The sequence below is a fragment of the Glycine soja genome, chromosome 3 (assembly GCF_004193775.1).
Source record: "Glycine soja cultivar W05 chromosome 3, ASM419377v2, whole genome shotgun sequence".
Classification (NCBI taxonomy): Eukaryota; Viridiplantae; Streptophyta; class Magnoliopsida; order Fabales; family Fabaceae; genus Glycine; species Glycine soja.
Window position 1 is genome coordinate 39,804,578 of NC_041004.1, and position 12,477 is coordinate 39,817,054.

At 28.1% G+C, this 12,477-nt stretch overlaps 2 protein-coding genes across 2 annotated transcripts; one reads left to right on the forward strand and one right to left on the reverse strand.

The window, feature by feature from the left end:
• Positions 1 to 191: 191 nt before the first annotated feature.
• Positions 192 to 2,419, reverse strand: LOC114406937 (H/ACA ribonucleoprotein complex subunit 3-like protein). The gene is made up of 4 exons (XM_028369817.1): positions 2,265 to 2,419; positions 2,115 to 2,173; positions 1,863 to 1,905; positions 192 to 550 (listed from the first exon to the last, which is right to left on the reverse strand). The coding sequence occupies exons 2-4, from the start codon at positions 2,166 to 2,168 to the stop codon at positions 453 to 455; spliced, it is 195 nt and encodes a 64-aa protein (XP_028225618.1). The 5' UTR covers positions 2,169 to 2,173; positions 2,265 to 2,419; the 3' UTR covers positions 192 to 452.
• A 2,311-nt stretch (positions 2,420 to 4,730) lies between these two features.
• Positions 4,731 to 11,786, forward strand: LOC114405534 (serine/threonine-protein kinase tricorner-like). The gene is made up of 13 exons (XM_028368016.1): positions 4,731 to 5,037; positions 5,182 to 5,356; positions 5,460 to 5,543; positions 5,645 to 5,886; positions 6,455 to 6,671; positions 6,817 to 6,896; positions 7,275 to 7,359; positions 8,506 to 8,637; positions 8,726 to 8,839; positions 8,940 to 8,987; positions 9,801 to 9,885; positions 11,387 to 11,443; positions 11,565 to 11,786. The coding sequence occupies exons 1-13, from the start codon at positions 4,814 to 4,816 to the stop codon at positions 11,648 to 11,650; spliced, it is 1,629 nt and encodes a 542-aa protein (XP_028223817.1). The 5' UTR covers positions 4,731 to 4,813; the 3' UTR covers positions 11,651 to 11,786.
• Positions 11,787 to 12,477: the final 691 nt, after the last annotated feature.

Genomic DNA, 12,477 nt, shown 5'->3' on the forward strand with positions numbered 1-12,477 from the left:
CGAATCGAAGACAATACCATAAGATTTACAATACTCATGCACCTTGCTCAATCAAATGGGCTGAACCCCCTTCCCTGGTTATGCCTATCACCTTATACACTAGTATTCGCACAGGTAAAATTTCTCTTGATCTTATTTTTTATTCATTTAGCTGGTTTTATCTAGCCACATTTTTATCTCATTTTGAAAGCTGGAAAGAACCCCATGCATTGTGAGAACACATAAAATTTTGAGAATATTACATTGACTGCAAACACAACTCAAAATCCATTAGTGCAAATTAACATTCGTCGCTTCATTCTAATAACGTGAGCCAGATTTTGATGTAACTGGTTCACAACACAAAAGGCATAAATGGCTCAATCACTTGACACCAGGCACCAGCACTAGTTCACAAAATACTGTCCACGCATGGAACAAAAGACACTTAAAATTTAGAGCTTCTACATCACTCAATACTTTGGAGGTGGCTGCTGGGTTGGTAATAATCCAAAACGCTTCTTCAGAAGAACTCTCTGTCTTGAATATTTATCATCGGGTGAAAACCGGGCTGCAGTTCAGGAAAACCAGGTAAGTACAGAAAATGTAGCATGAATTCTAGATAATCTTTGCCATGTATTTGACAGAGATGTCAAAACAAGGAAAGTGTTTTCGATAAGCAGTGAGAACTCTCTGTCAATGACAAAATCCAAAGAGTGCAAAAAACACATCTTCAAAAAATTCTATATGGAGCAGTAAAAATAATAAGTTGTTGTCTAACGGTTGAACATGGGAAACAAATTAGAATGTGACCTTTTTATGATTAAATGTAAAAACAAGGCATACAAAAAAAATTCTTGTAGTAAACATGCCCTAAACCCCTAAGCTACTAATTTCAGCATCTTAATCAGCCATAATGATGATGTTTCTCAATCAATAGTTTTCATCCAACATGAATGTCATGCTGAAATTGGCATGGCACTTGAGGCAAAACAATGAGTTGTACTAGGTCTAAATGTCTAATGGTGTTATTTTTATTCCACTTTTCACTTTTTTTCCCTTGTAAACAATGAAATTATCACAAAAGTAGAAGATAGAAATCCTCAAGTGAAGAAATACAAGATAAAGACTAAAACGTGACAGGGCAAAAAAAGACAAAGATCAAGAGCATGCAACAAAGCCTCTCCTAAAAAGACTCTCCTAAAAATCTAACAAAGACTCTCCTAAAAAGACCATTAGCATAACACCACAAGGAAGCCGCATAAGAAGGGGGTAACTAAGTGTCAGCAAAAAGTCAAGATTGGGTCGTGTTAGGTACTGGGTTCTTTTCAATGGAAGCCGCAGTATGGTGGAACTGGTTTGAACGGGATCACATTGGTTATGGCTCAAATAGATGGTGGTGTTATGTATGCTAGAGGATAAAAAGTGAAAACGCATTAGCTATTCAAAGGAACAGAGACCAGTAACTGCAATCTTTAAGCTATCAAATAAATCCAGAAGTCACATTGGTCCTTATATAATTGAATATGTCATTATGCCTTTTATTTGGTCATTGGCAAGATTAATTCTGATGGCTATAAGTGGGATAGTTTTAAAAGATTGTAGCATAGAGTGCCAAAAGGTGAGAACAGGGATGTTGGTGGGTTTTATTCTCTTTCATGTCATGGAGGGCTCAGAGGAATGCTATATGCAGGGGAAGGGAAATAGATATTGTCATGTGCTTTGGGTTTGTTGCCGGAACAGTACCAGTAGTATAGCCGGATTCCTGGAACAGTGGCATTTCCTATGATGTACTGCTATGGGCATAGCTTATGCTCAGTTCAAACATTCTTAATTTTAATTTTAAACATGTTTGCTTGTTAAAAAAAAAAATAGCAAAATACCTGGATGAGCAGATTGTGTAGGTAGCCCTACCGGCGACTCTTTCTGCAAAGAAGAAAAGTAACACATTTCAAAACATAGTGAACCACCCATGCAAGATGCAGTTACGTTACAACAAGTCCTAAAAAAGTAAAAACAATAACAAAAAATACAGCACAAGATGCAGTTTCTTCGATAATTCAACTCAGATTAAGTGCAGAAGCCATTTTTGACAGAGACAAATTACAGAACGAAACACAGAAAGCTTAGGTCACCTTAGTGGTGTAGACTTTGTCGCCGTTATCGTTTATGTAAAACTGAAGATACATGGTCACTGCAAAAAAATTGAAATACATGAAATCATTGCCAGAAACATAGCTCGTCAGATGGAAACAATAATGAGTCTAGAGTTTTCGGAAACATACCTGATCTTGATCGAAGGAAAGAACAGCAATAGAGGTAGAAACCTGCAATGGAGGCCAGAAAAAGGGTTTAAGGTTTTCGGATCCTCTGGTCTATACAAAGTGTTTTGTTTCAACGAGAATGGGCCTGTCATTTAGGTATTGGTTATGGGAGATTTTATTCCTACACCGAGCATATTTCTTCCTGCACCTAGCATATTTATGGAAAACCAAAAATACCTTACGTATAATCTATAAGGATTGTTAATCCATATGATCTATACAAATTGTTAATCCGTATAGCCCATATGACCAATCCATATGGGTCATACGAATACGGATTATTAAAAATATGTTTTACAATGATTTTTTATTAAAATCTATGATTTTTATTTAAAATTTATATATGTAAAAAAAATATACATTATTATATCAAAATTAATTGTTACAAAATTTATTATATAAACTTATATATATAAATATAAATTAAAAATTTTAGTATTATATATAGTAATATTAATTATTTTTTAACATAACTGTCCTATTAACTCAAAGAGTATTGTACTAATAATCGAAAGTCATAAGTTCAAGACATGTTCATCCATATGGACTATACGTAAGGGTATTTTTGGTTTTTTCAAAATATTTTGAAAGCAGGAATAAAATCTCTGGTTATGGACCTGATGGCCCCTGATTTTCACAATCCCTTTTTAATCTTTCACCCCCTCTTGAATTTAAACTTCTATTATAATTTCTACCCTTCTCCGTGCTTATAAACCGTGTAAATCCTGTTTTCAAACCTTTTCTTACTTATATTTCCTCTGGTTTCAAATATAAGGAGAAAAAAATGATTCACATTAATTAAAAAAAATTAATTATATTTAATTACATTAATCTTAATTAAAAAAATTCAACCTATAAAAATTGATATTAGAAATAAAAATGAATCATTGAAATTAAAACCTTAATTAAATAAAAGATATTTTAAAGATAATAAGATTAAATAAGGTAAAGTTAACTAAAAAAAATTTATATTTAAAACCATAAAAAAAATATTATTTTCTTTATATTTGTGACCAAAATGAGTTCTGTAATTTATATATCACAAACTAGACTTGGTACCCGTGCATCGTATAAATATATTTTTTTAATATTTTTATTTTTTTTTACTATACAACACTTAATAATCCTCCTAAATAATATATCATGTTATAATAAAATTTATAGTAAACTACACTTAAACTCCTAAGGTCTCGTCAAAATTTTCCTCATACCTCTCATTTTTTTATTCCTAAATTTACTTCCTTAATTGTCCGAAACACATTACATAGACACTCTTCATACATTTATATTTATCTTCCTTGCTTGTTTTAAAACATTACACTATTGTAAATGTTAAAAAAACTTGGAATTATGTGCAATATCAAAAAATCTCGGGGAGTATAAGTACAATTTAAATTAATAAAAAATAATTTTAAATATTATTTTTATATTTTAAATCATTTTGGACCTAAACCAAATACCTCATTTGACTTGTAGTTGCGACGGCATGGTAAAAAATATTATGATATGAGCCTCGAACAAGACACCATATTACATATTAGAAGCAAAATTATCTTCTCCTTAGACAACCACTTTAAGTTATTGTCACGTTCTTATGTCAATGCTTCTCCATCTTAATTTACATAGTAACTAATATTAATTTGTTCTCAATTACAAACTTGTTACTTTATATTTTATAGTGTGTATTCTTTGAATCCCATGGACCTTTTTGTTTGGTTTTTCTTTTATAAGGTCCATCTTATTGGTCACATTAATCCTCTTCTAATGGATCATGATATAAATAAATATATATATATATATATATATATATATATATATTTATATTGCTTTCTGAAATATTGCAACATTAATTTATTGGCACTGTTATAATCGTATAAGGACTTTAAGTTGATAAACTTGTATTATAAAAAAATAGAAATTATTGGAAATTCAAGTTTTAAAATAATTATTATATAAGTAAGCAAATTTTAATTATATAGAAACTTATTACTAAATAAGATTGTAAAAAGTTTTTACAAGCCACACAATCATAATTACAAAAATAAACATTAATTATATGTTGTGTTGGACTTGTAATCACATGTTTTTGTTCAAATGAATCAAGTCATATCATAACTCATTTTACCCCGACATTGTTGGATCCTTTCACACCAGTTTTATGGAATCATAACTATCTAATACATGGCAATCCGAATTCTTAGCTTCTTCCCACAAATTCAATTATTTCTTATTCTCAGTTTTTTAATCCGTCAATTATCATTTCACTTCTTTGTACTAATTTTTATTTTAATTTTTTTCCTTTCCAGATGCTTCAAATGGTAAACTAAGGTATGACAAAAAAACTCTTGCATGTTTCTCGAGTCAATTGTGACCATTTTTTCACTTTGTGGTTTTGTTATTTAATGTTAAAATGGTGTAGGTTTATCATGGCTGAAATTTTTGGGAATCAAAGTTATAAGGAAAGTGGTTGTTGTGGGTAGTGGTTGAGGTTGTGGTTGGTAAAAAAAAAAATGGATTCTGCGAGAAGTTGGTTACAAAAATTTCAACCACGTGATAAATTGAGGGCCTCTACAAGGAACAAAGATGATACTAATGGCACAAATGAAATTCCAAATGTGCCTATGGATGATACATCTCTTTCCAATGTCACAAAACAAAAGGTTACGGCAGCCAAACAATACATTGAGAACCACTACAAGGAACAAATGAAAAGCCTTCAAGAGAGGAAGGAGCGGTATGTTACTTTAATTGTTAATACAATTTAACATAGTGTTAAAACTATAAAAAAAATAGTGTTTATGCTTGAATATTAATTTAAATTACAATTGTTTGATTGGCAAATATGTCATAGAACTTTCTAATACCTCACATATAATAGTCGAACCATCTTGGAAAAGAAGTTGGCTGACGCTGATGTCTCCGAGGAAGATCAAAATAACCTACTTAAATTTTTAGAGAAAAAAGAAACTGAATATATGCGTCTTCAAAGGCACAAAATGGGTGTTGACGATTTTGAGTTACTAACTATGATTGGAAAAGGTGCATTTGGGGAGGTACGTATGTGTCTATTAACTATTTGTTCTTTCAATTTTAAAATCTTTTTATGTCTTTGCCCATTAATAGTTCCACTTAACATACAATTTTAAATTGTTTTAGGTTAGAGTCTGTAAGGAAAAGGCTACGGATCATGTATATGCAATGAAAAAGTTAAAGAAATCAGAAATGCTTCGTAGAGGCCAGGTTAGCAACCATTTGTCTTCTACATTATATTCTACAAACTAATGTTTTTATGTTAAAGGATAATGAAGTCATCACACTTCTAATGCTGTTAATTATTTTAGGTAGAACATGTTAGAGCTGAAAGGAATCTCCTAGCAGAGGTTGACAGCAATTGCATAGTTAAACTTTATTGTTCTTTTCAAGATGACGAATATTTGTATCTTATTATGGAATATCTACCGGGTGGAGATATGATGACTCTACTCATGAGAAAGGATACCTTGACTGAAGATGAAGCTCGATTTTATGTAGGAGAAACAATTTTAGCTATTGAATCTATACATAAACACAATTATATACATAGGTATATATAAAGTTGGCTATTTACTTCATATTAGTCTTGCATTCTCCATTATGCTATATTTAAATATTTCATGCAGACTTAGGTTGCAATGAACTTGGAATAAATTGATTTACAAAACTCATTATTTGAAATAAAGTTTGTTATGATTACTTTCCATGGCATTCCAAAATTATAATTGTTAAATTACTAATTTGGTTACTGTGTTTATTTATTTTATCCAACTTGATTTTTCTTTTAACAAAATGTCCAATTCAGTTTTAATTTAAAAAAATGTTTAATTTTTTAACATAACAGCTATCTCAATTGAACAAAAAGAACCACGTTGAAACATTTAAAAATAAATTACTAAATTAGACCTTTAAATAAAAGGGATCAAATTAAATAAGATATATAAATAGATCGAGAGGCCAAATTAGTCATTTAGCTTTAAAAATTAATTGATATTTAAACCTTTTGGGGTTGAATTTATTTATCTATTTAATAATATTTGCATATGTTTGGAACTACAAAAATTGTCAATTGTACAATGTAGATTATAAAGTAATCTTCTCAATATGTCACATTGCAGGGATATTAAGCCTGACAACTTGTTACTTGATAAATATGGACATTTGAGACTATCAGACTTTGGACTATGTAAACCATTAGACTGTAGTACACTTAAAGAAACAGATTTCACTACAGGTCAAAATGCGAATGGGTCTACACAAAATAATGAACATGTAGCTCCAAAACGCACACAACAAGAAAAATTGCAACATTGGCAGAAAAATAGAAGGACACTTGTAAGTTAATTACTATTATGTAGAGGTTTGTTTTTTGTTTATTATGATAGTGAGTGTAATTGTAATTCTTGAAATTATACTTACTTAATCATCTAGTATTTTTTTTGTGTGTATGCTTGTAAATGTGAATGTATAAATATTGCAGGCGTATTCTACTGTTGGTACACCAGATTATATTGCTCCAGAAGTTCTATTGAAAAAGGGTTATGGGATGGAATGTGATTGGTGAGTGTTGTGCTTGTGAATGGTAATATTTAAACTATTTTCACTTTGTTCTTTGGGTTTGTTTGAATACAAAGCTAGAAAACCTTTTTATTTTTGACTTCAAACAAGTTTTATGGAACACCTATAACGCTTAATACAAAAGTTATTATTTTATTTCATTTGGTAGCAGATGATCCTTTCATAATGTTTCCACAAACATAGTTTTACATTCAACTTTCTTACTTGCATTGTTGAGATACTGTTTAAGACATTGTTCTTTTATTTCCTTCTTCCTTAAATTTGTATGTAAAAAGGCAAATAAAAACTCTTATGTATATTTTATGAATAAATATTAAATATTTAAGTTTAACACAATGTTTGTTTTGATAAAATTTGTAGGTGGTCACTTGGAGCTATTATGTATGAAATGTTAGTGGGATATCCACCTTTTTATTCTGATGATCCAATGTCAACATGCAGGAAGGTAATATTTTCTAAAGAAGTAAATATATGTACAAAGACTAACATTTGTTTCACATTTCCTTTTGGTTCTATTTTAACTTATGAATTTAACAACTATATTTGAATTTTAGTAAAGTTGTTTGCCTATTCCCTTAGCATTTAATTGTATTTATATGTTTATTTTCCACTAATAATAATTAACTTATGATTGTCCTTCTATTTGATCACTAATGAATAAAACTTTTTGTCTTTCTTTCATAATCTTTTAATTCAAATCCATAATTTCAGTGTTAAATATATTGATGGTTTGATTATTTACACTAATGGATAATTTCTAGCACATATAATTGATTTTCATTTTTTTTCACAACATAATTGATTTTCATTTGAAACTAATAATGTTGAATTTAATTTATGTTCTTTCTCTAGATGCATTTAATGATACTCATGATCTTACTTTTGTTTAATTTTTTTACTTTTGTTATTGCATTAAATGTAGTTGCTATCGATGTATAAGTAAATGGTATCATGTAAATTTGTGATAGTAATAATAAGACCAAAGATGGCTTTTTCCATGTCATTTTGATTTTAATTGTATTTTTTCAAATATTAATTTGATGGGTTGCCTCTAAATTTTCTTACATGAAATAAACTATGCCTAGTTTGGAGATGTCATGTCTACTACACATTTTTATTCTCATTTTTTTTTATAAACTTAGGCTTTCACTTTAATAGGCTAGATATGTATACTAGTTGTGACCTGGTCATGTTATGCATGATTCAATAAAAAATTCTCTATTATTAAACATGGTCTTAACTAAATGATATTTTTTAACTAAATGATTGTTGATACATGGTGGTTTAATAATCAATGCTCTGATCCTAATTAAATGACACTTGTATACTTGTATGACATATTTCATATTCTTTGTTATTAATTGTATTAAAAGTAGGGAAACCTAAATGGATTATCCACAACAAGTGTACTTAGAAGTTAATAATATTATTGAATATTTTATAGTCATACAATTATAAGTTTGTTTTTCATTTTTTTTTCTTTATTTTTAACATGTTATTTTTTCATTTGATTTTTTACCACTCTTAAAAATAATAGTACGAAAATTTTATTTTAATACAATACATTTATCTAGATCCTTATTTTATGTAGATAGTAAATTGGAAATCTCACTTAAGATTTCCTGAAGAAGCAAGGTTATCTCCAGAAACTAAAGATCTTATAAGTAAGCTTTTGTGTGATGTTAATCAGAGGTTGGGTTCAAATGGTGCAGATGAAATAAAGGTGTTGTCTAGTGTGTCATTTTCTAAAATTATATATATATATATATATATGGATATAGAAGTTACCTTTTCATTACATTCCTCATTAGGCTCATCCATTCTTCAACGGTGTTGAATGGGATAAATTGTATCAAATGGAAGCTGCCTTTATTCCCGAGGTCAATGATGAGTTAGATACTCAAAATTTTGAAAAGTTTGAAGAGGTATAAGTGTCTTTCAAATTATTTCTCATTCAATTTTTTTATTTATCCAATGTTATTCACATGATTGAATTATTCAAATTTTATCTTTTCACCTTTGTAGTCTGAGAGTCAAACTCACTCATCATCAAGAGTTAGTCCATGGAGGAAGGTAATCTTAAATGTTTATTTTTTTAAAAGAGAATTGACATATAGTTTTGTTCATAATCATAAGGCTTGATTATGTTTAGTCCATCAAATTGGGGGTATGTTTTGTTAGTCTACTGCCTTAAAAAATACATTTTTTAGTTTTTAAATTTTTAAAAAAAATATTATTTTTAATCATTGTCATTAAAATTTGTATTTTTTTAGTCCTTCAAAATTTAATGGGAGGATTAAAAAGAGAATTTCTAAAATTTTAGAAGCTAAATATAAAAAATTTAATTTTGAGGAATATGAAAAATAAACCCTTTAATTCGAGGGACTAAAAATATAATTAAGTTTATCCATATTATGAATTATGTTTAGATATTACGCACGTTATTAATGAAATTTCACTATTTTCGAATAAAACATAAATCCATTTTTCTTAAATTTTTTAATTCATTGCTCCACCAATAGGGTTTATTTGTTGGGTTTGTTGAATGAGGAATATGAAACATTATCATACTAGGGGTTACTAAGTTTTGTGTGTTATGATTGTTTATATTTGCTTAAGCTTCAATAATATTAATTCGTACCCAAGAGAATTATTACTTCTATGTAAAATATTATTATCATTTCAAATATAATTAATGAGAAAAAATGGATGTCTTATTAAGTCTCAATTGTTGATAGCATATGTGTATGCATATGCATGTCTATTTTAGTATATCCTTTTGTCTTACAATTCTTGATCTTCATGTTTTTTGTTAGTTAATTTCTAATGCTTTCTTATGTTTCTTTCTTCTCACTCTTACCTGGTTTGTTTAATGAATTGTTATAGATGTTTTCTTCTAAAGACTTGAATTTTGTTGGATACACATACAAGAACTTTGAAATTGTCAACGACTATCAAGTTCCCGGAATGGGTACATATATTTTTGCTCTTTTTTCTTTGAATGTATATTTGGTATAAAATTCATAAATTTATTGAGTTTGACCTAACTACTTTTGAATTAAATTTTTGTTTATGTTTATCTATCCACTTACAAATTCAAGATAATACTAAATACTAATATTTTAATTGTCACTTTTTTGTTTAAATATTTTGCACACTAATAATAAATGGAATAAATAATTATGGAAATTATTTTAGAAAGTTAAAAATTATCTTAATATAAGCAAAAATATTAATTACATTTCTTAATCTATATTATATATTGAAGTGAACAAGTAAAAATAAATAAAGGGGCATATTTGCTATTTTACTTGTTGATAGATATGTCATTTTTATTAAGAAAAAATGTATTAATTTTTTGGAAGAAATACAATCTCAATAACTTTTGGTTATGATTTTCTAACATAAATGTTAAGCTAAAGAATGGTTATTAAGTCAACATATAGGTAACACACTAACATCTCGGTTAAATTCATTATGTAAAAATGATTACAAGTTGTGTTTTGTTTCATTCACTGAATATTATATTTTTATTTTAAAAAATTTAAAATACATAAAATAAAAAAATTATGGTTGAAAAGTCAAGAATCTCTCAATAGTAAATAAATAAATAAACCATTGACTAAAATAAATTTGTATACCTACAGAGGTTTGACTACAATGATAAATATCAAGTTTTAATAATCACTAGAATGGTTTTCAATTTAGTATACCTTATTGAATGACTTTCTATGATTTTTTTCATCTTAAACATGTTCACTGGAATTAATTTAGTGAGTTACAAATGTGTTAAAAAAAAGTAAAGAGTAATTGTTCTTGCTAAGAATTTCAAATGTAGGTAGAAAAATTATTGTTAGATGTTAACTTTTAATTGTGTCCTTTTTTATAGGATGATGATTTTAATAATTTTAAGATATTCATCTTATCTTGGCATTTTAGTCGTACAATAATGTAAAATAACAATAAATTTTACTTTTTTTGTTAAAGAAGAGAAAATTGTATCCATTTTTTTTACTTAACAAAGAAAGTAAAAGAAAATTTTCTTTGCCAATTTTTTTATTCATTTCATTCTCATGTATCTCTTTTTCCTTTTCTTTTTATGAAAACTCAATAACTCATGAACTTTTCAATAATTTAATTAAAATTATGGGTAAACAAAGATAATTTTCATTACATAACCATGTTATTTTCATAACTTGGTCAAGAAGATTAAGTTTGTTGATCTTGCATATAATGCAATCAATCTTTCATTTTTTTATAAAACATTTGAGATATATATGCACACACACACACACACAATAGTTTTAAATTAATAAGGTGACCTAACTTCTCAAGTAGTGATGTATAATATAAATTATGAGTTTACGATGAAAATAAAAAAAAATCTTGAATTTTATGCTTATTACATTTAAGAATGTTTTGCTAGTTAATAATTATTGTTTTCTTGATTTTTCTTTTTTCTCTCTCTATAGCTGAATTGAGGAAGAAAAATTCAAAAGCAAAGAAGCCATCTGTCAAGTCCTTATTTGGTAGGCTTACTCCTTTTAGTTTCTTCAAACTTTTTTGTTTGTATTGTTTTGCATATATATTTTTGTTCTTGCTTTCAACAATGACTCTTTTCATTCAACCAAATTGATCTAACACATATAGATGGTGAAAGTGAGGCATTTGAGGCTTCAGAATCAACTACAAGCATAACTAGGAAGTATGATGATCTACCTCCCATGTCAGAATAGAAGCATAACTCAAGCCTAAAGTAGCATTTTGATAATTTTTGTGTTTAATGTAATTGTTGGTGTTATTTCATATTTTTTATTTGTTCTCAAAAATATCAATAGTTACTTGAACGATGTTTTGAGGAAAGACAATAAGTTTTTTTTTTTGAAGAATCAAATAATTACCCTCAAGTTGGCTTGGACAGGTCTTACAAGTTTTGTTAGTTACCACACTTATAAAAATATAAATCTCTTAGTCTACATTGCTTATCAAATATGCAACATTTCATAAACAAATAACACAGAAACCATCTATATTCGTGTTATGCATTTACATTAATTATGACAAATCATTATTCCTAATTGATGACATCAAAGTCATGGAAGTTAGTTTGTTTCTAATGAAGGATGTGATGTGCTACTTTTGCAAAGCCTAACCTATGCAAATTAATAAAATTTAATTTACTTTAGTAATCAATAATTTAAAGATGTTATAATTACATGAGTGTGACTGAAACACACCAAGGGATGCTACCTTACCTTATACACACATACATTTCAAAGACATAGAGACTTTGAATAAGAGGTCAAGTAGAAATAAAACAAATATATTATACAACTTAAACCAATTATTTACACAAGGTGTTGTACATTACATGAAGGATCATAAATAGAAATTAGATACAAATTCTCACAATTAGAGATAACAAATTTTAATATCTTTTTTTTTTTTTGCAAGCGGCTCTAATTTCGAATTTGATCTCCCAATTTTTTAATTCACGAATTTGGTCCCTCTATTTTATAAAATCGTACAATGTTGGTCCCCCAGGCCACAATTGGACGCTGAC